This window comes from Danio rerio, chromosome 12 (assembly GCF_052040795.2).
Source record: "Danio rerio strain M-AB ecotype USA chromosome 12, GRCz13ab, whole genome shotgun sequence".
NCBI lineage: Eukaryota > Metazoa > Chordata > Actinopteri > Cypriniformes > Danionidae > Danio > Danio rerio.
Genome location: NC_141032.1, coordinates 6857501 through 6884665, shown reverse-complemented (window position 1 = coordinate 6884665; position 27165 = coordinate 6857501). Strand labels below are relative to the sequence as shown.

The following is a 27165-nucleotide window of genomic DNA, read 5'->3' as shown; positions in this document are numbered from 1 at the left end:
GAGCGATAGAGACTTTGCCCACTTTTTTTGCTTACATGTTTGTGAAAAGCATACCTTTACATTTCACTGCATATTCAGTCAGGTCCACAAATATTGGGACATCGACACAATTCTGACATTTTTGGTTTTTATGTTTTCTTCATTAGGGAAAGAATTCTTTGGTCAACCACCGCAGTTGTTTCTTTTGATGTTGCTGAGCTCCCTGTTGCGTACTTTTTTTAAAGAATGTTCCGAACAGTTGTTTTGGCCACGTCTGATGTTTTTGCTATCTCTCTGATGGGTTTATTTAGTTTTTTTCAGCCTAATGATGGCTTACTTCCCTGATAGTGACAGCTCTTTGGATCTTTGAAAATTGACAGCAACAGATTCCAAATGTAAATAGCACACTTGATGAACTTTAGACCTCGTTGTAATTGGGATAAGGCAATAACACACACCTGGCCATGGAACAGTTTAGAAGTCAATTGTCTTGTTACTTTTGGATCCTTAACAAGTGGGAGGCAATTATGCAAACTGTTGTAATTCCTACAGCGTTCAACTGATTTGGATGTAAACACCCTAACATTAAAGCTGACAGTTTGCAGTTAAAGCACATCTTGTTCATTTCATTTTAAATCCATCATCTTGGTGTGTAGAGCCCAAAATGTTATAATTGTGTTTATGTCCCAATATTTATGGACCTGACTTGTACATTTCACTGCAGTTCTAGGTAAAGTGAATGGTAAAGGCAGTATGACGCCAACAACTTTTGTTCCTTTTTACACTAATGATATTTACATAAACAGTATTGGTGAATAAAATATGATTTTCATGCAATTCTCTGCGCAACACTTAATAAATAACACAAAACAACTTAATATTGTCTGTGATTTGCAGTTAAATAAATTTCCTCCACCTATCTATCTCCATATGGACAACTTTTCTGGTGTGGTCAGTTTTCTGTGTAGCTCAGTTTGTTTGTTGTTGAACTTCAAAATAAGAGTGCTCTGGTTTGAGTCTGGGGAAGCACAGGTCCACAAAAGAAAAAAAGCAATACAAAATAAAGGTAAATCTATGTAGTCGTATAGTGCACTTTTCTTCTATGTTTGCTGCTGAAAACTTTATTGGTTGGGTTTCGACAAGTGGTTCGCTAGTATCTGTACATCAAGCCCTACCTTTTTGTGGTCATGTACAAGAAGGATCTGAAACTTCCAACGAAATATAACCAAAGTAACGTATTTCAGATTCTTAAAATTATAAGCAACGCCCTCTAGTGGATGTTTTATCTGAAATGTGCAAAAAACGTACCCAGAGCAACCTATTTCACATGTTAAACAAATTTCCAATGTGCCTGGATTGCTTTACTGCCTATAAGCCTGAATAGAATAAAACAGTTCTCCCAAAACTGCTCGTCTCATTACTGCTTATCATTACCACAATGAAAAGTTGAAGAAGGCACAACAAGAGCTTAATTCATTGGAAGTCAGTTTAAATAATGCTCAAACACTTTAAATCAGACTCGTTTTTTCTACAAGAACCCTGTCACTTCTTTCAAACAAGCAAATCATGTTAGCCAGAGGGTTATGATCTGGGAACATGACCCTAATCAGACTCAATAAAGCGTTCCTCTACTAACATCTCAAGAGGTGTGGAGCTAGAAGAAGAGCAAAGCGAGAGCAGGACATGAGGTCTGCGTCAACATCTCCATGTCCTTTTCACACTGTGAAACAAGCACTCCAGACTGTGACCAGTCATTACGCTCATTAGCAAACATGTGCTTACAATCAAGCGCTCTGCAGTGCAATGCATTTCAGCCAACAAAGACCTCATCAGCCTGGGGAAGAGCTTATAAAATGTTTCCAGAAAGGTGAACAAGAGTTAATGTAATGCAGAATTATCCAAAAGTAGTAGCTATAATCATTCAACGGAATATAAACGTATTTAAATACTTTAAATCTTGAGATTTCTGCATGATGAACTATGAAAAATATAAATTTTGAAAATGTCTTTCTATTTAGAGGTATTTAAATTTACATTAATATCGCAATATATATTGCTGCAAAACAAACTATTGCAATGTCAACAATTGCAATTGTTTTTCCTATACCATGCAGCCCTAATTGTGAACATAATATCAGTTTCAATATACAGCAACTAGCTACTTTTTTGGTAGTAACTTGTAGATAGCTAGAAGTGTAGTTTGACCGCAGTTTAGCCACTTTAACTTTTGAGTAGCTTGTAATTTTAAGCTACAGTTTACGCTTTCTCAACACAGTAGGTATGTGCTATAATTTATGCCAATGCATCAAATCATATACTGTATTAAAAAAAAAACAATTATAGTTTAAGACTCGTTTTAAAATGACCTTGCAAAATCTGAGTCAACATATTTGCCATACTTCATATTTCAAGTCAAGCGTAATTTAATTATATTATAAACTTCACACTATACACTGTTTAAATGCAGCTAAGAAATCATGATAATGTGTTTAATATCTCTTTATGCCTCTTAGATCAATTCATTTTTATATCTGGATGATTACATAATCTACATTTTCGATACACTACAAGCAAAGACGATGTTGACATTTAGTATCTAGTATATTCCACTTACAACATTATCCTGTATGCACCCATTAAAAGGTGAACATTATTATATTCATAATTATATATATTTAAAAAGAGTGCAGACTGTGTGGAATCTCTAATATGCAGCATTTTTATTGTCACACAGTCTAGCCAGCAGATGATTAACAATGAGTAACACAAAAATTATCAATATATGGATTTTTACAACATTATAAACAGCACCATGCCAACCAATTGTCCTTGGATCAGCCCAGAGCTCTGATGCCTCATTGTTTGGTTCAGTAATCTGTGTCCAAATCCATTTCTCTATCATTATGTGAAAAATGTGGGCGTCTAGAGCCACTTGAAGAACTTTAGGGCTAGTATATATAGCTGTATAGCAGAATATGGCTATTTAGTATCACTATATCATACATCCTTTAATATCACTATTTAGTTTTTGTGTTAAATATATTGTAGTTCTGTTCACATGCATTTTTGATAACGTCAATATAATGACAACCAAATTCAAAAAAAAAAAAAAAAAGCTTTTTTTATTTTTAATCCAGCAGTTAGTTTGTCTGTCACCTATTTTTGAGATTGAAACAATACAGTGTTACAGTTTTTTGAGATGTGGAAAAGCTGAATTTTACACAGCAAAATTGACAGTGTTAATTCAACTGTGAAAGAGTTAATATTAACAATTTACCAGTGTGTATATATAGTACACACTGGCCAGAGTTAAATTGACATTTTCAAGTTAACAATTTAACACTGGCTCAAAAGTTAAATATTCATTTCTTGTTTTATCAGTAATTATCCACACACTTTATAAATGTAAAACATACTCTGATATACATGCATTATAAAACATTAAAAATTAATTATTGTTGGTTCAGAGCTTATTCGTTTCATAATAAACCAATACAAAACATAGGTTCACATTGTGAAGTCTATTTATAAACTAATTTTGTGAGGATCAGATGCTTTTGATTGTTCTCAGCATTTCCCGCATCAGCTCATGAGTGATTCTCCAATCAGATGATTCCTAACTCACTAATAAATAGCCAGAGTTTTTCTTATCTTAATATCTTCATCTTGAAAGCATTAGGGGAATGTCTAAATTGACTTTTGTTATTTTGATGACAGAAAAATACAACAGGGTTAACAGGGTTGTGTTTATTCTCTTAATGAGTTTGAGCGTATGTTGTTATGTTTGTATGTTTTGAGCGTAATGTGCATTAAATCAATCAGTCTCAACTCACATTTCCTTTAAGAATCAGTTGAGTCACACCATGGTGCATTTATTGTTTACATAGCAGACTTTGTAAGTGGCAAAACTGAACACTTCACTAGCGAGAAACAAGCCATCTGCAGCGCGAGGATAAAGAATGAGCCTCCTCCATTCGGCCTCTTTACTTTCTCTTTACTTTTACGCTTTACTTCCTTACAGTAAGGAAACTCACTGAAGACATCCATTAGCCTACATATTTAATTTTATTTGTTAAGTGCAAAGATTTGTTTCAAAACTATTTATAAATTCAGTCATTAAAGGAATTTCTGGCAGAAAGCAAACTGTTATTATGATAGCAGATAGCGACATTTAATCACAGCCAGACATCCAGACAATCCCACAGCCAATGATCTTTAGAAGCAATGGGCAGTCCAGAGCGATCTTGACTTTATAATGAGGAAACAAATCACTGCAAAACACTGACTAAATGACTTCAAGAGAGCTATAAAAGGCCATTTTTCACAAACGCCTGAAATAAACATCACAAACACAACGCAAACCTTCCCTGAAACACATTCTTAAAAGGCAGCATAAGAAAGCAAACGGGTATTTAAAGATAACTTTCAAATGCGACAACAATGCTTCACATTTAAGAGCAAATCTCTGGCTTTATCTCCCTTAAACAGCCTTGAACTTTCAATGTGTATTTTTATTAAAAAAGCTAGCATTAATGAAGTCACATTCTGTGCCAGACGTACCCTGAGCGAAGGGATACTGCCGAGAAAAAAAAGAGAGAAGGGTGAAATGATCTCCCCTGGGGATTTCACCACTAATATTCAATGTGGAAGAGTTTCTATGGCAACAAGTGACTCACTGCACTTAAATGCAACAATGAAGCGGAGTAACAGATAATGCGTCGCTCTCTAAATTTTCAGCTGCTAATGCCCTTAATGAGTCTGGATGCTGAAATCAAAGAGCAGGCTTTGTATGAATGGCTGTCTTTGAATGGGACCTTTCTCCTCTATACGTGCAGAGTTAATGAGGGCTCGAATGGGAGGTCTAGGGCAAAGAAAACAACGTCTTACTGTTTGTTTGTCTGTTTTACTCTCTTTCTTTCTTTCAAGATCAAATAGATGTGATGCAACTCACTTGTTAACATACTGTACAGTATTGGTAACCAGACCCAAATTGAGGGTCCCCTCCTGTAAAACAAACTAATTTGTAGGTTGTTTGTGTAAGTGGCTTGTTACGAACAATAGTTCAGTGATCTCTAGCATATAAATAATGATAGCGCTGTGTTGCCTGTCATCTTGAAATTACTAATGGTGTTACCGAACAAAATGCTGGATTGTTTAGCAATGTATGGACAGTTTAGAGCAGTGTTTAACAACTCTGTTTTCGGAGGCACAATAGCAGTACAATATTTGTTGCTTTTGATTAGGGAGAGTTGGAAAATGTGTATTGTTGGTGCGCCTTCATAGATACATTAGATGTGGCCTGGTCTATTGTTGTCTATTGGACGGAATGCGTCAATAGCGCCGCCATCTTGGTACAGGGTAGCGCTCCTTTGAAATGAATGCGGAACCAAGGTACAGTGGAGGATTGTGGCCATCCAAAGCCTGAGATTTACACATATACACATATATCTATGATTGGGAGTTTTCCTGGATGTTAGCATGTAATTTTTTTTTTTCTAATTACGAAAAGTATATTTTACATCACTTTTCTACATTGATGGATCAGTGACCGCACGGGCATTCCTGACAAAAAGCTTGTGTTTGTGTGTACAGAAATGTACTATTCACCCTCCCTGGTAAATTTGATCTAATTATGTCCTGAAACACAGCTCCTCTCCTGCTTTCACTTCTCATACTGACAGAGGGAGCGATTCGTTTGTGAATGAATCCCTCGAACGACTCTTTCACTAGCCAACAATAATACAAGTTTCTGGCAGCGCAGCATCTCGTTGTCATATTTCTTTTTTTCATTGTTTGCTGATTTTATTCAACAAAACTAGCATAAGCCGAGTGTTTAGTGTGAGTTGGAGCTGCTTTGCCGTATGGTGAATGCTGTAAGTGACTGTCATCATCAATAACGTTACCTGATTAACACAAAAGTTCAGAACATACAAAAACAGAAAAAACTTAATATTACCTACGAAATGGTCTGCCTTTGTGCTTTGTTTTCTTTGTTTGCTCGTTACTACACCCGTAGACAGCGCTGAAGTCCTGCATCTTCACGTAATAACACTGTCTTGAATAGTGCGGTTGAATGACATTTGTCCTGGGAGCACTGAACCAATGTGGCGGCGCTATTGACGCATGATCAGGGTCCCTATGCGATATCTAGTGTATATATCTATGATGCGCCTTCAGGAACAACGTTGAAAAACACTTGTTTAGATGGTCCCTTTCCTGTTTCCACTTCACAAAATTGACAATTATATTTACATACTGGGCAAAAGCATCATTAATACACAGTTTCCAGTCTATTCAAGTAACATACTGTATTTTGATATTTAACATAGTCAATGTGCATAATAATAAATAAATAAATAAATAAAAACATGGTTCTAGAATTGACCACGGTGGAACAACTACAGTAGATTAAATAAACTCTGTATTTAACTTTCATAGTACTTTATGAACTTCTAAAACACTTTTAGGCCTCATTATAATAATCCATGAATATATATTTATATTTAAAATGTAAAAACTTCATTGTAAGTGCACAAGTAATAACTATATTAAGAATATGGTCACAATGAGGAATAAATCATTCCCCCAAAAAAGTACAGCCAGTACCTCATGTCGTATCAAACCAAACTTTCTATCCCCACTGCAACAGAATTGGAGGAAAATCCATTTGTGTGTTCAGCAGATGAAAGTCACAGCTTTTGGAGCGGCATGAGCATAATTTAATGACAAGATTTTCATTTTGGAGCTTTCTTATTTAATATACTACCTGAATCTTCATTTCCCAGCAGGTGCAATGAGCTATTGCAAATGTCAGCACTTATTTTCTGAGTCATATTGACTGTGTGTGTGTGTGTGTGTGTGTGTGTGTGTGTGTGTGTGTGTGTGTGTGTGTGTGTGTGTGTGTGTGTGTGTGTGTGTGTGTACTAAAACGTTAAGATCTAAAGAATAAAAAGTTACTAATTGGCCTTTATAGCGCCTTCATGACTCACATCCCAGCGATAGCTTGAGCATATCATGTTTTTGTAGTGGAAATGATATAAACATCTGTATATTTCATTCTGCCGGTGGTGCGATAAGTGTGACTCACCTCTCCGAGAAGCTTTATTCTCCTTGTAGTTTATGACTAGACACTGTGTAGAGATCATTGGGGAACGTCTCGGTTCTGCTAAATCATTCCTGCTTGGTCTCACCTTGATGTTTTTAAGTGTCATTAGTTTTTTCTTTGCTTTTCTGATGTGCTGCTACTATAAAGTTCAACTGAAATTCTTGAATTTGCACATATATATGTATATATATATATATATATATATATATATATATATATATATATATATATATATATATATATATATATATATATATATATATATATATATATATATATATATATATATATATATATATATATATAGAAGTGGTATAGTTGGAGGATGCAGTTGACAACTGACATGGAATGAACTGATTTGTCATTAACAATAGAAGCAATATCTGTATAAACTGTAAAAAAAAAAAAAGAATAATGAATCATTAATTTGGAGATGATGATAACCACAAGTATATAACATTTGAGTATAAAGAAATAATAGACATTACTTTGAAATTGGAATTATGCGCCTCTGCATTTTTCCGAAATATGAAATACATTGCTTCAGGTAAATTTTGTTGCACGTTTAAGAAGATAAATTGACTAGAAGGTGGGTAATTTTAATAGGTTAGGGTAATTTTTCAAATAAATGAAAGCTGTAAAGCTCTTATTTAATACCCTTTGGCCTGGTGGTGTGTTCGTAAGGTAATGTTTCCTTTTTGCTGTCACAGTAGCACTTGTGGATCCAGACCCAAGCGTGTTTTTACAGAGGAAGTTTTCTCCACATCTGCTAAACAGTGTCCAAGTCACTGCTCAGTGAACAGTGATGATAGTTAAGGCCAATCACAGTCATTCTTTTGAGCGTATGAACAAAACGGCCAATTTTAAGTGTTTAAGAACTTGCTCAAAAAGCAAGCGGCATTATTATATACTTTTGTGTATTTGCTCTAAATGCTCCTGTTGTCTTCTGTGCTTGAGTTTTGTTTACCTCTTTTTTTTTTTTTTTTTTTGAGCAGGTAAAATTAAAGGCACAGTTCTTGTATTAGAAATTAGTTATTTTAAAACCAAACTTAAACACTTCTTACTGGATCTCGGTCAGTTTGCAAACATGTAAATATATCCTCTCTTATCTCAAGTACCACAGTTACATTCTTCTTTGCACTTCATGATGTCATATATAATTTATAAGCATATAAGATATAAGGTATTGCGATAACACTTTATAATAACTACACACTATGAACCATATATTAAGCATTAGCATATCGTGAATTTATTATCTGTTAAGCATTAACTCTACATTAATAAATGTTAGTAAGCAGTTTAACTGCAGCTACAAATACTCTATTCTTGACTTGTAACCACATTTATAATGTGCTTATTAATGATTGTACTTTCATACTTTGTTAATGATTTATTTTTCATTACTAAATTAAGTATTGCAACATTTACTAACCAGTTAAGCATAGTTAGTTGTTTTTTAGATCATTCAGAATGAGTTAGTAAATGATTAAAAAACTATTCAAATTAACATTTATATATCTTATTATTTAGGCATATAGTATTAATTTGTATGTTAATAAATGCTTTATTAACTCAACTTCATGGAGTTTCGTGACCTAAAGTAAGGACTATTTATGCTTTATAAATCCCTCATAAATTACAATTAAAAGCTCAGTTAAATTCTAAGCTGGAAAAAAAAAACATAAACGACTTTATTCATGTAAATGTTTGAAGATACAAAAATGAAACTGTTTCAAATAAAAAAAAATCTTTGCAACCTTTTCTAAAATAAGATTACTGCACAGTTTAGACATTGCATCCTATTATATTGTTAAATTGTAGTTGTTTTACCAAGTTTATGTTGTATTTTTGACACTCCTGTTATTTAGCAATGTTTGAGCTTTCGAGTCGGCTCTGTTCTATGATCGGCTCCCTTGGTGAACAGTAGAGTCGAATCAACCTGAAACCGATTTCCTTTTGTATAATATTGTAAGACACAACGATATGATTGATTTCTATTCCATTAAACTGCTCGGCCACACGCATGTATACTAGGGTTGGGCATCTAAGCTATAATGCCGATCCGATACGCATCTCGATACAAAGAATACGATCCGATATATTAGCGATACATTTGTGACATATTGCGATGCAACACGATACGATTCACACCCATATCACGATACGATACGATATTTCAGCACTAACTAATTAAATCAAGTTTATGAGATGATGTGAAAGAGGATGCTGTGCCATTGAATGAGTTTGATTATTTATAAACCAAGCAAAACCAAGACTTTTTTTTACAAACTGGCTCTTCTCTCAGAGCCCCCTGCTGAAAAATCCAGCTTAAACCAGCCTAGGCTGGTTGGCTGGTTTTAGCTGGTCGACCAGGCTGGTTTTAGAGGGGTTTTGGCCATTTCCAGGCTGGTTTCCAGCCATTTCCAGCCTGGTCTTAGCTGGTCAGGCTGGGAGATGACCAGCTAAAACCAGCTTGACCAGCCTAGCCAAGCTGGGAGTCCAGCCAAAACCAGCTATATTCAGCTTAAACCAGGCTGGTCAAGCTGGTTTTAGCTGGATTTGGCTGGTAATTTTCCAGCCTGACCAGCTAAGACCAGGCTGGAAATGGCTGGAAACCAGCCTGGAAATGACCAAAACCCCTCTAAAACCAGCCTGGTCAACCAGCTAAAACTAGCCAACCAGCCTAGGCTGGTTTAAGCTGGATTTTTCAGCAGGGAGAGTGTTAGTTTACAGTAGAGGGCCATTTTAGAACATATAGCACATATTATTTAAGTATTTTCAAGATAAACAGAATGTATAAGTGCAATATATATTAAAAAAGTATGTATATATTTGCACTCTTTCAACATAAATAAATTTAGCATTGCACAACAAGAATTGTGATTTAACTTTTCAACTATGAAAACAAGTTTTACAAAGATATATTTTGCCACTGATTATTCAAAACTTAAGGTGGTGAACTAGCAGTGTTATGCTGCTTTGAAACATCACTGTCACTGTAAACAACAGGCTAATAAAAATATAACAAACCAGCAATCTTCTTGCTGTGAGGTGGTCAAACTACCCACTGTGCCACCGTGACACCCAATTATTTTTATCATTATTATTATTAATATTATTATTATTATAATTAAATAAAAATTAACAGGAGGAGGTGTTTAACACCTTCGTTCTCCGTGACACTAGGCTGAATATCTTTGCAGATGAACAATGCAATAGCATTCGTTATTGGCGTAGAGCGAGCAGAACTGTTGCGCATGGAAAAAAAACTTTCAATGCTTTTCTCACCACTTTTGGAGCTGGTTGAAGCAGTGCGAAAGCCGGGGATGCAGAAACACTGGAAGATGCTTTCACAACAACACCGTGGCGCTGCTTCAAGTGAGATTTCAGATTAGTCGTACTGCCCGCGTATTTTACAGATGCGCGGCACATTTTGCAAATTGCATCTGTCCTGTCATGTCGTCCATCCTTAAATCCATAATGTTGCTTGCCATACTTTAGATTTAAAACTCAGTGGGGAATAAAATGTTTGTTTTGCTTCTCGCGCTTTCTGAGGGCGCTCCACTAGCTTCATCCGCACACCTGATACACTGAGTTGTAGTGTGTGCACATCCGCAAATCCGTTGCTAAGGCTTACTTTATGTAGGTCGATTTAATTATGCGCCAAAAACAGGTCGACAACACTTGTTAATAAATAAAAAATACATTCTATATTAAAAATATAAGCTGTATCTCGGAAAAATCGATGCACCTCGCAAAAACCGATGCATCTCGATTTGCTTCCAAAATTTCATTCATCCTCTGCTGCTCAACCGATGCACTCCCATCCCTAATGTATACACTAATTGCATATTGCTGATTGTGCTTGTCAACACGTGTAATAAAATATTTACTGAGCAAACGGTTTAATAAAATTTGCACTGGTTCGGTTCAGAACTCGCTCAGTGCAAATGTGATATTGGTTACAATATAGTGATATTGTTTTTGTTTTTTTGTTTTTTTCACTTTACCAGCAAAAATATTACATATATCTGACTTTAACAATAAGAATAAAGTTTGTTTGAAGTGTTTTGAGAATATCTTTTTTTTTTTTTTTTTTTTTTTTAAACAGTCACCCAGTATGAAAGTACAATTATTCAGGACATTGTAAATGTGGTTACAAGTCAAGAATACAGCATTTTTAGTTGCAGTATTAAACTGCTTGCTAACATTCATTAATGTAGAGTTAATGCTTAACAAATAATGAACTCACTAGATGCTAATGCTTAAAATATGATTTATAGTGTGTAGTTATTATAAAGTGATACCGGTATTGTTTATCTGCAAAAGGGTTTTGGCACCAGTGGAATAATTCAAATAAACTTCTAATCTAAATTACAACTTTTAATAATATTCCAATTCCTAATACTGCCTAATTAACTCTACATTCTTTTTACTCTTAAACTATTTTTTTGTTAATTACTTGTTCCCATATTACTCATCATATGTCCTTTATAACTTCAAATGGGGGGGGCATCTCAACCTTGCAATCAGTTTAAAGTGAAACATAACCAGCAGCAAAAAAAAAGGGTCTGATCAGATTGTATAAAGCAACAGCTGCTACAAAGAAGACATCAGACAGACAGAAAGATAGCAAGAGAAACAGAAACACAATGAGATGTGGTAGGCTCATTTTGCCTCAGAGGCAAAAACCTAAGAAAAAAAATGATAAGATGCTGAAGTTTGTGCTTCATCATGACAAAATAATAGCTTGGTGGTTGTGTTTGCCATCATGGAGGCTCTCTTCAAATCTGAGGAAACGGCCTGGCATTTGTCGCACTTAAGAGATGCAGATGAGACACCGAGATTCTGACTCACCTCGTTCCAATCGCTGGTATATATCACACTATTTCACGCTAGGCTCACTAAAACTAACAGCCCTACCAGTGTCAACAGCATGCAGGCAAGCAGATGAAAGATCAGCCATTTAGCAAAGACTGAAACAATACATAATCTTCTAATAAAACACAGCATTGCATCTGGTTCAACAGGGGAAGAGCCAGAGCCATTATGCATTTCAATAATTAAATTAAGCGAGGCTTGCAAATTATTTTTTCCAGGCTGACGTGCATACAAATTAGCTTGTCATATTGTTTTAGAAATACAAGACATACAGTATGAACATAGTGTAGCGAGCCATGTAATACCACGTCGCCCTGGGCACAAATCCACACCAGCTGGATCTCTCATCAACCTCGGATCGCTCACAGCTGGACCTCATCAGCCAGGGAGAGATATAAGCCAGCCCCACACAGAAGGAAGTGAGCTTCATTTCAGATGACTCCCTGCGCTAACGCTTGTCTCTCTCTGTCTCTCCCACAGCCGAATCCAGCTCGTGACCGATCCAACACCATCCCTCTCACCAGTCTTCACCTTCTCCCCGGAGCACTTGAGCACGCACCTCTAAGAAGAGCACTCATTCACCCCTTTATCACTTGTAAATAAAAGCACCCTCCGGGGCATTGTTTGTAACTTCATCTACGGTGTTTGTGTTTTCCCTCTGCCTCGCTACAACTGGTGGAGAATGCGGGCATTGCAGAGGGAAAAATTCAGAAGAAACACTCACCATTAAGTAGAAAATAACCGCTGAATTTTTCTCTGTGTTTGTTACAGACAGGCATCCGCTCTCTCTCTCTCCCACGCTTCCTCTTACTCGGCTGTCAACATCCCGTCGCCATGTCGGTGGAAGAGGTACTGCTCCACCTAGCGGAGATCTCCAGGAAACAGAATTCCATCTCTGAGCAGCTTACAGCCAGACAGGATCGACTGGAACAGCAGCTCCGCCAGGCGGCCAGACACCATCCGACTCCCGAAGTGAGGGCGCATCATCATCTCACTAAACTCAGCGACCTGGATGATATTGACGCTTATTTGCATACCTTTGAGGTTATTGCCGAGAGAGAAGGCTGGCCAAAAGAAAACTGGGCGAGAATGTTGGCTCCGTTTCTCACAGGAGAAGCGCAACGAGCATATTTTTCACTAGAGACACCTAAAAATGAAGATTACAAAGCGTTAAAAAAGGAAATATTAGCCAGAATGGGGCTATCCACAATCAGCGCAGCCCAACAGTTTTCCCAGTGGTCTTACGACGAGAAACAACCAGTGAGAACTCAAGCAGCTCAACTTTCTCGCCTGGGAAGGCTATGGTTATTGGGAGGAGATCCCTCGGCGGTCCAGGTCGCTGAGAAGGTGATCATCGAGAAGATGATGCGTGCGTTACCCCGACGTTTGCGAACCCTCACCAGCATGCGAAATCCTGAGTCACTGGCCACCCTGGTGGAGGCGATCGAGCTGGCGGAAGCTCACATCGCCCGAGATAATGGGGAGAGAGCGGCTCTGCCACCCCGGAGGGTAAGTGCACCTTGGCGACCGGTGGAGGGCACAGCGCGACCAGGCGGCAGACCAGCGGTCCCCAGCCCGATGGACGAGCCGATGCCCACCGAGCCGACAACGCACTCGACCCCGGCCTGGACAGCAGGGTGCGCGGTACACCGCAATATCCCTCCCGAAGCTCCCACCCATAAAGTCCAGCTAGAGGGTAAAACACAAACGGCCACCTTGGACACAGGAAGCGCCATCACTCTGGTTCACCCGAAGACTTTGAAATACCGCCAGGAAAGTAAAAGTCTTATTCCAATCACGTGTGTACACGGTGATACCCGCCACGTACCCGCCCGAAGAGTGACCATCGCGGCGAAACCAGGCAGCTGGCGCATCGAAGTCGGGGTTGTTCCAGATCTTCCTGTGCCCCTCCTACTGGGCAGAGACTGGCCGGGGTTCGATGAACTTCTCACTCACCACCACGCTCTATCGGCTCGTTCAAAGAAGAAGAACAAGTCACGGGCTCATCGGGACCGCAAACCAGCGCTGATGACCACCGAGAGCGACAGAGGGGGTGAGTCATCAATTTCTGCTAATTTATACTTCGATCTGTTTCAACAGATAACCGCAGGAGGCGATTTTGGCAGAGCACAGAGGGAAGATGAAACGCTCAAACACTGCTGGCCGCAAGTACGGATCATTGAAGGTAATGAGCGACTTCCCAGCCCTCACCCCCTCCCACATTTTATTGTGGAAAATGGTCTGCTGTACTGTGTCGCAGAGAGGGGGGGGAAAAGAAGACACTATTGGTCGTCCCGAGGACCAAGAGGGAGACGGTCTTAGAACTGGCACATACCCACCCGATGGCTGGACATCTGGGAGCGGCCAACACGGTGAAAAGGATCCGCGACCGTTTCCATTGGCCGGGGCTAGACGGGGAAGTAAAGAGGTATTGCCAGGCATGTGATATCTGCCAGAGAACGTCTCCCCAACGACCACCCCCCAGCCCTCTAATACCACTACCCATCATCGATGTGCCCTTCACCCGAATTGGTATGGACTTGGTAGGGCCTTTGCCGAAGTCGGCCCGGGGACATGAGCACATCCTTGTTATCCTCGATTATGCCACCAGATACCCTGAAGCGATTCCCCTGAGGAAAGCCACATCATCGGCCATCGCGAAGGAGCTGTTTCTGCTATGCAGTCGAGTGGGAATCCCAACGGAGATACTGACCGACCAGGGCACCCCCTTCATGTCCCGGTTGATGGCAGACCTCTGTCACCTACTCAAGGTAAAACAGCTAAAAACCTCTGTATATCATCCACAGACGGACGGCCTTGTCGAGCGCTTTAACAAGACTCTGAAGCAGATGCTCCGACGGGTGGTGGCAGAGGACGGGCGCGACTGGGACCTCATGATCCCGTACGTGTTATTCGGTATCAGGGAAGTCCCCCAGGCCTCCACAGGATTTACCCCCTTCGAACTGCTGTTTGGCCGCCAACCCCGAGGCCTATTGGATGTGGCTCGTCAAGCCTGGGAACAGGAACCAGCCCCCCAGCGGTCGGTGATTGAACACGTACGGGACATGAGAGAACGCATCGACAAAATCATGCCCATCGTCAAACAACACCTGACCGAAGCCCAGCGCGCCCAGCAGAGATTGTATAACCGGCCCGCCCAACCCAGAGAGTTCCACCCAGGGGACAAGGTGATGATACTCATACCTACCACAACGTCGAAGTTCCTCGCATCCTGGAAGGGACCATACACCGTGGTAGAAAGGGTAGGGCCGGTAAATTATCGAGTCCGTCAGCCGGGACGAAGACGGGAAGAACAACTCTACCACATAAATCTTATGAAGAAGTGGGTTGCAGCTCCAGGTCATCTTGTCGCCTTCGCTGAAGAAACTCTTCCCGTTGTCCACATTGGTGAGCAACTCTCACCAAATCAGAAGGCGGAGCTGCAAGCCTTGGTTGGTCAGTTCAAGGATGTGTTCTCGGAGAAACCGGGCCGAACCTCCATCATCCAACACAACATTATCACTCCTCCTGGCACCATCGTCCGGAAAAGGCCTTATCGAGTTCCAGAGGCTCGCAGGCTGGCTATCGACGAGGAGATCCAGAAGATGAGAAGGTTAGGCATCATCGAACCATCCCGTAGCCCGTGGTCCAGCCCAATAGTGATGGTCCCCAAACCCGATGGCACCCTCCGTTTCTGCAACGACTTCAGGAAACTCAATGAGATCTCCAAGTTCGACGGATACCCCATGCCTCGGGTGGACGAGCTGCTGGATAGGCTGGGTGGAGCCCGATTTATCTCCACCATCGACCTCACCAAAGGCTACTGGCAGTTACCACTCAGTGAAGACGCCAAGGAGAAAACCGCCTTCTCCACACCCGGTGGGCACTGGCAATACCGGGTTCTTCCCTTCGGGCTCCACGGGGCCCCAGCCACATTCCAAAGAATGATGGACATCCTGCTGAGGCCCCACCAGCCATATGCAGCAGCCTACCTGGACGACCTCATCGTCCACTCAGAGTCATGGGAAGAACACCTATCCCGGTTACGGAGGGTGCTCTTAGATCTTCGACGGGCTGGGCTCACAGCTAATCCCAAGAAATGCCACCTGGGTCTAGCCGAAGCCAGATACCTCGGGTTCCACATTGGACGAGGTCTCATACAGCCACAGCAAAACAAGGTCAAGGCACTACAGGAAACTCCACAACCCACCACAAAGACCCAGGTACGTGCATTTCTGGGGTTAGCGGGCTACTATAGATGTTTCATACCTAACTTCTCATCCATAGCCAGCCCTTTGACAGACCTGACCAGAAAGGGGCAGCCGGAGAGGATAAGATGGACCAAGGAAGCCGACGATGCGTTCCGAGCCCTAAAGAAGTCCCTCACGTCCTCACCGGTACTGCACGCACCTGACTTCGGCTGCCCCTTCATTCTACAGACGGATGCTTCCGACTCGGGCCTGGGCGCGGTCCTCTCCCAGGTCCACGGCGATGAAGAACATCCCATAATGTACGTGAGTCGGAAGCTGACCCCCGCAGAGACCCGCTACGCAACGGTGGAGAAGGAGGCCCTGGCGATCAAGTGGGCAATCCTGGAGCTAAGGTACTATCTCCTTGGCAGGAAATTCACTCTGGTGACCGACCACGCCCCGCTACAATGGATGGCGACAGCGAAGAACAACAACGCTCGGGTCACCAGGTGGTTCCTGTCGCTCCAGGATTTCAACTTCGACGTACAACATCGAGCCGGGGCCTCCCACGGAAACGCAGACGGACTCTCACGGCTCTGGTCAGGATGGGCAGGTCTGTCGAAACATTCTACCCCCCCTCTCAATACACTGCTCTTCCTTCGCAGGACACCCAGGACCAGGACGACGCTAAGGGGGGGGGAATGTAGCGAGCCATGTAATACCACGTCGCCCTGGGCACAAATCCACACCAGCTGGATCTCTCATCAACCTCGGATCGCTCACAGCTGGACCTCATCAGCCAGGGAGAGATATAAGCCAGCCCCACACAGAAGGAAGTGAGCTTCATTTCAGATGACTCCCTGCGCTAACGCTTGTCTCTCTCTGTCTCTCCCACAGCCGAATCCAGCTCGTGACCGATCCAACACCATCCCTCTCACCAGTCTTCACCTTCTCCCCGGAGCACTTGAGCACGCACCTCTAAGAAGAGCACTCATTCACCCCTTTATCACTTGTAAATAAAAGCACCCTCCGGGGCATTGTTTGTAACTTCATCTACGGTGTTTGTGTTTTCCCTCTGCCTCGCTACAATAGTCACACTCAAAGAGAGCAAAGCAGGACAAATCTTCAATAGTTTATAAGGTCTCATTTTGCTGTGTGAATTCAGGATTTTGTTGTAAACTCTACAACAAAAATGTGTCACGCATGAGCAGATATTCCTATCATAGTTGCATGTGTGTTTGGTTTTCATGGTTACTCCCTCCTGAGAATTGCTGTTTTTGCTAAGTTAAGGATGACAACACGGTGTATGAGTTTCCATGGTTACTCCCTCCAGCAGATTGTGCATTGGCTTTGCACAGTCATATAGAGAAATCCTTTATGTGTGTTTTCATGCTTGTATCTGTGTTTGCTTAAAGTGTATTCTGTTAAAAAAAGAAAGAGGCCAAATGATGCGTTATAAAAGGGCTGGGGGTTAGAACTATAACAACCCTTCCTAACCAAAGACCAGTAGAATAATTTAGATTTTAACTACTATGTGTAATTGACATACAAAACATTCTTAAAAATACATAAATTAGATGTTTTAGTTTTAGTCCAAGTATTGGATAGTTTCCTAGTTGATCATTTGTTATCAAAAGTGACTTATATGAAAGGTAAAGGCCTCTAGCTTATGCTTATTTTACCAAAATGAAATATTATCATGCTTTGATATTTAATTAGGACAGAAAGGTCTGACTTTGCTTAGACAAAAATCTTGTTACTTAACAGAAATATGTCATGGTGAAGTAAAAACTACCCCAGACCTGCTCAATAATGTTCATGTCTGGTGACTGGGCTGGCCAATCCTGGAGCACTTTGACCTTCTTTGCTTTCAGGAACTTTGATGTTGAGGCTGAATTTGGAGGAGGAGCGCTATCCTGCTGAAGAATTTGCCCTCTCCTGTGGTTTGTAATGTAATGGGCAGCACAAATGTCTTAATACCCTCAGGCTGTTGATGTGGCCATCCACTCTGCAGATCTCTTGCGCGCCCCCATACTGAATGTAACCCCAAACCATGATTTTTCCTTCACCAAACTTGACTGATTTCTCTAAGAATTGGGATGCCTTCTACCTTCGGTCACTTTTCCGAATGATCAACTAGAAGTCAATTTATTATTTGTTGCTCTTACATCTGGGATTGACGACAAGATTTTGCCAGGAAGCAATATGCCTAATGTGAAACATCACGATGGACGATGCCATTGTCATAGTAGATGGCGGTGAATTAATTATTTATGAACTCATAACTAATTAATTATTTGTAGCCTACTGTTTCAACTACCTATAATTACTGCAGTTCCAACATAAAAAACAAACATGCAAAATGTAAACATTATACTTTCAAACTTGCAACTTTCTCACCATGTTACTATTCATGTTTTTGCTTGCATCCAGATTGCAGGCAAGTGCAAAAAGAAGTGTTTGTAATGAAACGCATTACCATAATGTATTATGCAACATCACAAAATATACAATAGAGCATAATATGATATGATAAATATTTTGTCGATTCAAATATTTCCCAAATGATGTTTAACAGAGTAAAGAATTTTTCACAGGATTTCCTATATTTTTTCTTCTAGAGAAAGTCTTATTTGTTTTATTTCGCATAGAATAAAAGCAGTTTTTAATTTTAATAAACATTTTAGTTATTATTATTTATATTAATTATTAATATATTACTAGCCCCCTTAAACAATGTTTTTTCCCGAACAAATCTTATTTTTGACTCGTCTTATATTTTACCTTATCTTGCCTAATTAACCAAGTTAAGCATTTAAATGTCACTTTAAGCTAAATACTAGCATCTTGAAAAATATCTAGTAAAATATTATGTATTGCCATCATGACGAAGATAAAATAAAGTTATTAAAGATGAGTTATTAAAACTATTACGTTTAGAAATATGTTGAAAAAACCATCTTTACTTTAAACAGAAATTGGGGAAACAAATATACAGGAGGGGCTAAAAATGCATATTGCACAGACCTAATGTTAACCCATGTTCAATCTAGTACACCCAGTGTGTGAATTATACATTGACGATCAGAGGGGTCAGCTGTTTCAGTTAGTTTGTGTGATACATGCTTCAGTCATTTATGTATTTATTTTAAATTACGTGTAGTTTATTTATAAAACTTAATTAAGTTTTCAGCGTTTTGAGGGATATCCTGACCTACAGTATTCTCTGGTTAGCTATTTCAGATGTAGCTGTGGTATAAACTACAAACCATGTCTCTAATTTGATTTGATTTTCAGGCTAAACATAGCTACAACAATGGTTTGAACCGTTATAGGGGCGGTCAAATGTGTTTTTATATCATCTATTATTTTAATTATTAACATTATTATTTAAAGTACCGATCAGAGTGAAATATTTTTTAGTATTAAACAACTGACCCCCCCCAATTGTCAATCTATTGTCAATCCCCCCCTGTAATTCGCACCCTGAGTACACCCAAAATCACATGGCCTCTTTAACTTTGGAAGTGTGCATGTGCGTTGTTTTCCACACTCACTCTGTACCGTAGCGGTCCTGGTGCAGTTGTATAGAATGGCGAGCTCTCCGAAAACTTTCCCAGGTCCCATGGTACACAGTTTCATGCCCTCCTTGGTCACCTCCACCTTGCCGTCTGAAAGCAATCACATAGCACATCCTTAAGTCATTGATGATGCTCTGTGCACGAAAGCAAGCATGACAGTCTGGAAATGTATCCGCGCCGAGTGCCTGGATTGGACCAAGCCTCGCCTAATACATTCCAATAACAGTCTCATTTCATTAGACCGGCAGACATGAGGTGCATGGGGGAGGAGAACGACTGGGAAAGGTAGACGCTCTCTAATGTAGAGAAATAGGCCAGTGAAAAGATGAAGAAGAGAAAAAAAAGGAGGATTAGTGAAGTATTATGCTTGAACTATTAGATGAGATGCAGTGAAACCCATAGTGAGAGGGCCTGGGACTGTTATTTTGGGATTAATGCGTAAGGCACACGCAACTTCCTCTGAGTTCGCTCATGGGAAATTTAACAGCAGTCGTGGCTGAAGAGCTCATCTGTCACCTCACGGAGTTTTCGAATTAAAGCCAAGCTTCCGGGGACTCGACTTGGAATAAAGTAGGTCTGAGAAAGAGCTTCCTGCTAAATGCTGGCAACAGCGAGGCTGCACGTAAAAAGCAAAGATGTTTATGCAGGCTCACTGTGTATATGCTCACAGATTTGATCTTGGATTGTAGAATGTACTGTATTGACTAAGATATAAAAATTAGAATAGTCAGCGTCAATAAGGTGAATAATAACCTTGGATAAAATATCACGGTTTCACGGTATTGTGGTTACTGCTCTAAAATCTACCCTTTTTAAATGTCTGGGTAAAAAAACTGTTTTCCCCTTTGAACAAGATGTATTTTATTTTGAGAAATGTTTAAATTATTTTGTAACCGTAAACATGTCGAGCTTACTAATTCAAATGAATTATTGACTTGTGCTGTCTTCATTATTTCCAAAAACACGGATTTCTTTACAACTTAAACCAAAAATGTTTGAATATCTTTTCTGCTGGAGATACTGTTCTCCTAAAAATAATAATAATAATAAAATAAAATAAAAATGTAAAAAGATGATAAAATATCTTACATGCACATTTTTGGGACTGTCCTAAAACTCAAGAATTTTGGAAAAATGTTAAAAAAGAAATAGATAAGATATTAGAAATAGAAATACCCCTCGATCCAGTTATGTGTTTACTGGGAGCACTGTCCAAAGAAATGTTTAATAAAGAAACAAGATTTGTCCTAAGGATATTATTAATGGTTGCAAAAAAATGATAACAGTACATTGGATGGAAGAAAGTTCTCCAAAGGTAGTTCAGTGGATTCAGAGACTTAAACAGGTCTATATAATGGAAAAAAATGACCGCATGTCTACAAATGAAGACCAATATTTTTCTGAAGAGGTGGAAAAGTATTGTGACATATTTAGATATGTATACTCAGACGTTACTTAATCTATCATCACTGTAATTGAGTATAGTCGTTATTTAATTTATGAGCAATAAGCCATTATAAGTGAAAAGGTGCACCTAATTTTGACACCCACAGACATCGTCACCAAATATAAATCAGCAAAGACTTTCTCATACATAGCCTTTTATAAAAATCTAGGTTTTAAATCAATCTAATAAAAAAAGTTGGCCAGAATTATGCATTATAGGCTTAAGTTATAAAAAAAGAAACAACAGATGAAGCGAGACTGCAGTCAGATCATGAAGCAGATCAATGTTAAGCTTTCTTTCATGGTGTCAGTGCAGAAATGAACAAAACAATGGGCGTAATACAAAAGATTATAAGATTAAAATATTGAAAAAAATATATATCAGACGGTAATTTCCCAATGAATAAACAGCTCTCGTTAATATTCACTTTCGTATTCAACATTGCACATTTACCAGTAAAAATGTCATCCCGCCCTACTCATTATTCTCTCTTCATACATTTTTATAGCTATTATGTAACCATTATACACTGTGATATAGGCTGGTTTGTTAGTTCGTTGGATCGTTTGCTCTCTCACTACAATCGATCTGCTCCAGAGTTCAAAGACCAAGCCAAGACCACCTCATTCAAGCGATCTGACTGAATGATTTGGCGCGGATCCGAACTCGATACCAAATGAATTGCACTAACTGGGCAAACGAGACAGGTTCCAAAACAAATATAGGTGTGAAAGCAATCTAACTTAATCGTTAAACACAAATTTTAAGCGGATTTAACAAAGCAATTAAGTTTTCCCCCCGAAAAATGCAAGAATTGTGTTTTTTCAACTCATTTTAAATAAGTGGTTTAAACAAGCAGCGAAAGCCATTTTTCAGTGTATATTTTAATAAACCCACCCACCTTTTCTTTTTTTTCTTAAAGTAGTATGAGTCAATCTGAAATTCTAATCAGCTGAAATCGAACAGTGAAGGTTTCTCTCCACAGGGAACAAAACACACATTTTCTTCCTCATACTTCCTGGTAAGGCTATACTGCAGTGCTGATGCTATCAGCAAGGCTAATCCAAAAAGCTACAAATACACTGACCCAGAATCAGTCTGCTGTGGATTTATTCTTCTGCCACCTGGGGTCTGTCTAATGACGGACCTGAATCGCCACTGGCCATCCGAGAGCGAACAGCAAGAAACAAAAAACATCCACTTTAAGCCCACCATGAACACCAGCCCACTCAACTCAATGTGTAAATATGATGCTGTCCAGTTTTAAATGTGCAATTTTAAATGAACAATCTTGAGATGTAAGTCAAGTAAGGCTCTAGACTTTGGTCTTTAAATAATTAATATTTACACAAAGAAATGGTATTTGCTGTTTGTTCAGTTTTTTGGGAGACAACTTAGTTGTTCAATGTCTGTTCCACTTAAATTTGTAAAAACTAATAAGTTAACTTGTCCAAACACAAATCGATTGTGTGAACCCAGCATTTTCACCATAAAACGTTAATAATGTGTCAGCTGGGTCTTAAATTGTCTTAAATTTCAAAAATTTAATTTTAGGCCTTAAAAAGTCAGCAATATTGTGTTGTAGGTCTTAAATAATTTTGAACAAAATAATAATTTTAAAAAAGGTCTTCATTTTGCTTTGTCTAACTAAGGCTAGTCAGTTGGGTCGACAACCATCTAATCACCAACAATACATCTCAATAATGTGGAGACCCGGAAGGGACATGATGGTGGGAAGAACAAAAACTGGGTGCAAGAAAAAAAAAACTGGGTGGGAGAAAAAAATGGGTGGGGAAAAAATGGGTGTGAGAAAAATAATGGGTAGGAGAGACAAAATGCGTGGGGGAAAATGGGTGGGAGAGGAAAAAATGGGTGGGAGAAAAATAATGGGTGGGAGTAAAAAAATGGACGAGAAAAAAATGGGTGGGAGAAAAAAGTAATCAGATTGATAAGGAAAAAATCAGATTGATAGGCAAATATATGTTTTAAAGTTTTTGCGTTTCCTTTGCAAAGATCTTAAGTATTTTGTATTTTCCCATATTTTTTTACCTTGAATGCACGTTGAAACTAATATTAAATGTCTGCATTCATTTTCTTTCCATTAAAGCTGTGTGTCAATGGTAGCCCTTCCTATGCAACCTCTGAATTAGTGAATGCATGTATAAGCACTGACTGACTGACGAAAAGTGAGTAAACCTGTTGCTTAAAAAACTTTAAAAACATGAGTAAGCCCATTTAAACTTGCCAATTTTAAGTTGGTTTAACTTCATTTTATAATTATGCACAGTTAATTTACTTAAAACGTTTAAGGCAGCAGGTTTACACACTGAAGTTCAACCAAGCATTTTTTACAGTGTATACACTCAGAAATAATGGAACAAATCAGTTTCTTTTCAAAAAGATGGACATTACAGGTTGACATTAGTACCTTTAGGGTTCACTTTTGTACATTTATGGGACTACAAGGAACACGTTCGTGCTTTGTAGTTATTAATATGTACCTGTAAGGACCTGTTATAGGAACAAAATTGTACCTCCCCAGTGACAGATTTTGCATTTTAATTTCTGAGAGTACAACAGACAAAAATCGAATCAAAACAAAACCAAAAGCTTTGGATGAGATACTAGTCCTACTGTACATACAGGAGCTTCCTTAAGCTCCTGTACTGTATGCACAGTAGGACTAGTATCTCATCCAAAGCTTTTGGTTTTGTTTTGATTCAATTTTTTTGATTTAGATTTTTGATTAGATTTTGTTTTGATTAGACAAAGACCTGAGAAATGTCTTGAAATACAATACATTTTTTAGGTGTGTTATAAGCAGAATAGTTCATTTTAGTCCATGGGATTATTAGAAAATAATGTAGCTAAAAATTTCTAATAATTCAATGGCCAATTGTCAATTCTTATTATTTTTAATTATATGCAAAGCAAACATTCAGTAAAACACTTTGTTACGAGTGAATAAGTGACAGCTTTCAGCCACATCTATGTCTTGCTGTGGGCGGGTCACTTTAGATATGAACAGCATTTGATTGGTCTGAAGATGTGATGAGAAGCAGAAGTACTGTATGTCATAAAATTCATTGATACTGGGAGATGATGATCATTGATGCTCTTTTTTTTCAAAAGGAGTACACTAGCTTATAGAAAATCTTCAGAATAACATATTGATGCCTTATGATTTCTGTGAGGTCATTGGCTGATGCTTTTTATTTTTGCGTCAAGTCAAATGTAACTGCAAATTGAATGTCAAAGTCAAGTCTTGAAAACACATTAAAAGTCAAAGAGTCTTTTCTGACAGCTGCTTCACGGTCGTACATCAAGCCGGAGGTAACACAGTCGAAATCTCCTCTGAAGCGAAAAGTTTTATTAGATTTCCATCTTGTTCGTATTGCTTTCTCTTGGTAGTACAATATGAGGAGCGAAAGCAGGCACAAAAGTAGGATGTTGTTATCAGGGAGCTGTGACTATCAGGCTGTTTTCGGGCAGGTCAGACTGACTTGTGCTCTATTATCACTGCCTGCATCCACAACCCAGGGAAATAACCTAGTGTAACTGGCAAAGCAAAATGTGGTACGCTTTAGGGCTCAGAGACAATGGTATGAAATGAAATATTGATATGCGCACCCTAAAAGCATAATGATCCATGGGTATCTTCTAAGCTGCTGCACTTTATAACATTTGAACCCTTTAATGCGTTGATGATTAACTTTCAAATTTTTTTTTAACATATATTAACCAAATGAAATTGAACATAAAAGCCATCAATATTTAAAAAAAAAATGTTTCTTGAAATTAGGTTTTGGGCCATTTTGCTTTCAAAATATCTTCTTTGATTCTAATGGGGAAAAAATGACCAGAACAATCAAATAAAAGTGTTTCGTTTATTATATTTGCCTTTTTTCTACTGTACTGTAACTTCAATGACAATACAAACCTTTAAAGGCTGTTTTCTGTTTGTTTTTTTCTGTTTTATCTATACGGATGGATATACAGTTTTTTTGTTTGTTTTGTTTATAAAATACTGTTTTTATTCTAAATTCTAAAGGCTGTTTTATACATGTATCCTTAATTTATATTTATATAACATCCAAAATTTATTTCCTGAAAATGTGGCGATGTTTCCGTTTCTGTTGACAGTACTTTATTTCCATTTGATTGATTTAAAAAAATAAATCTTAACAAGGCATACTGAAATTAATTTGAAGATTTTAAGCATCAGGCAACAGTACAATTGTAAATGGAAAATAATAGAGGCTAATTACATTCTGCGAAAGTTACATGGATTTAATGTAAAATACATCTGTGTAAAATTACATGCTTTCCTATGCAGTAAAAATAGTTTTATTTTTACTGCATAGGAAAGGATATTAGTAAAAATAAAAGTTAAAAATAACTTTGCAGAGGATATACACTACCTAACAAAAATATTGACACTGATCCCAGTTGTAAAAGCAACAAATAATAACTTGACTTCTAGTTGATCATTTGAAAAAGTAATAGAAGGTCGATTTTTCCAATGAATAATCTGTTGAACTGCATCCCAATCATCACAAATACTGCAGAAGACCTATTGGAACCAGCATGGAGCCAAGATTCTCTAAGAAATCAGTCAAGTTTGGTGTAGTAAAAATCAAGGTTTGGGGTTACATTCAGTATGGGGGTGTGCGAAAGATCTGCAAAGAGGATGACAACATCAACCCTGAGGTATCAAGACATTTTATCACCTTGGAATTATAAGGTTCTATCTACATTTTTTTTTATTAAAATGTAAACAACTTGTAAAAAAAAAAAAAAAAAAAAACTCCCATAAAGTTAGTAAGTTGTCATTTAATAAGAATGCCAATAACTCTTTTTTGACAAAAATGTCAAATAGAACCTTATAATTCTAAGGTCACGATTTGTGCTGCCCAAAAACCACAGGAGAGGGCAAATTCTTCAGTACTCCTTTTCATAATTCAGCTTCCACATTAGAGTTGCTGGAAGCAAAGAAGATCAAGATGGTCTAGGATTGGCCAACCCACTCACCAGACATGAACATTATTGAGCATGTCTGGGGTAAGATGGAGAAGGGGGAATTGAAGATGATTTCAAAGAATCTTGATGAACTCTGGGAGCTCTGCAAGAACACTTTCTTTGCCATTCCAGATGACTTCATTAATAAATATCATTGCTGAGTCATTGCAGAGATGTATGCATGCACAAATCCAAGCTCCTGGAAGTCATACAATTTTTTTGTCTTTAGATGTCTTTAAATTCTATACTGTACATTATTTCTGTTAAGTGACAAGACTTTTGTCCAAGCAAAGTCAGACCTGTCCTAATTAAATAATTAAAAATCAATGGTCATATTTCGTTTTGATAAAATAAGCATAATCTAGAGGCCTTTGCCTTTTATTTAAGCCACTTCTGATACCAAATAACCAACTAGAAGTCAAGTTATTATTTGTAGTTCCTAAAACTTGGATAGGCAACAAGACTTTTGTCAGGTAGTGTACTGTGAAATCTCAATACCATCCAAGCTGCTATGAGCAATGTTAGAATATGCCAATATGTGCTGTGCACTTAGCAAAATACTTCCAGAGGGTCAAAAAAGACAATAAATAAGAGGTTAACACAAATAAATTCCCTTAAAATATTTTTTTTGTTAAGTAACTTACAAGCTTCAGTGCTTCCTCAAAACTAGAGGCCCTCCAGAGTAACTGCAATACCCTGTAAACAATATGAGTCATCCACCTCAAAATAAAAGGATTCTTCTGAAGAAAAGAGCATTCGAAGTGAGCTCTGAATACTGAGATGACACTTTGGCTAACATACGCCTTGAGGTCTATATATTAAAGTTGGCGGCTTTCATTAAACAGTAGGTCAAAGATCTACTAAGGATAAGCATCGTCAGGCTTCTATATCATCTGACTATACTATTTAACCCTCAAAAGTAGAAGGCACGCTCATAGGATTTGCTTCACCGCATGCAGC

General features: G+C 38.6%; 1 protein-coding gene and 1 long non-coding RNA gene across 5 annotated transcripts in view; one reads left to right on the top strand and one right to left on the bottom strand.

Annotated features, from left to right (window-relative positions):
- The window catches only part of LOC147834386 (uncharacterized), a 310219-nt gene that overhangs the window by 192850 nt on the left and 90204 nt on the right, over positions 1-27165 (top strand). The window lies entirely within an intron of this gene.
- prkg1b (protein kinase cGMP-dependent 1b) overlaps positions 1-27165 on the bottom strand; it is a 263744-nt gene that overhangs the window by 155210 nt on the left and 81369 nt on the right. For all 4 annotated transcript variants that reach the window (XR_015503247.1, XM_087274556.1, NM_001441604.1 and 1 more), the window contains 1 exon segment: positions 19716-19829. Coding sequence is in view for 3 of the 4 variants with exons in the window: in XM_087274556.1 (XP_087130682.1) it covers positions 19716-19829 (114 nt within the window). In the remaining variant the exon portion in view is untranslated.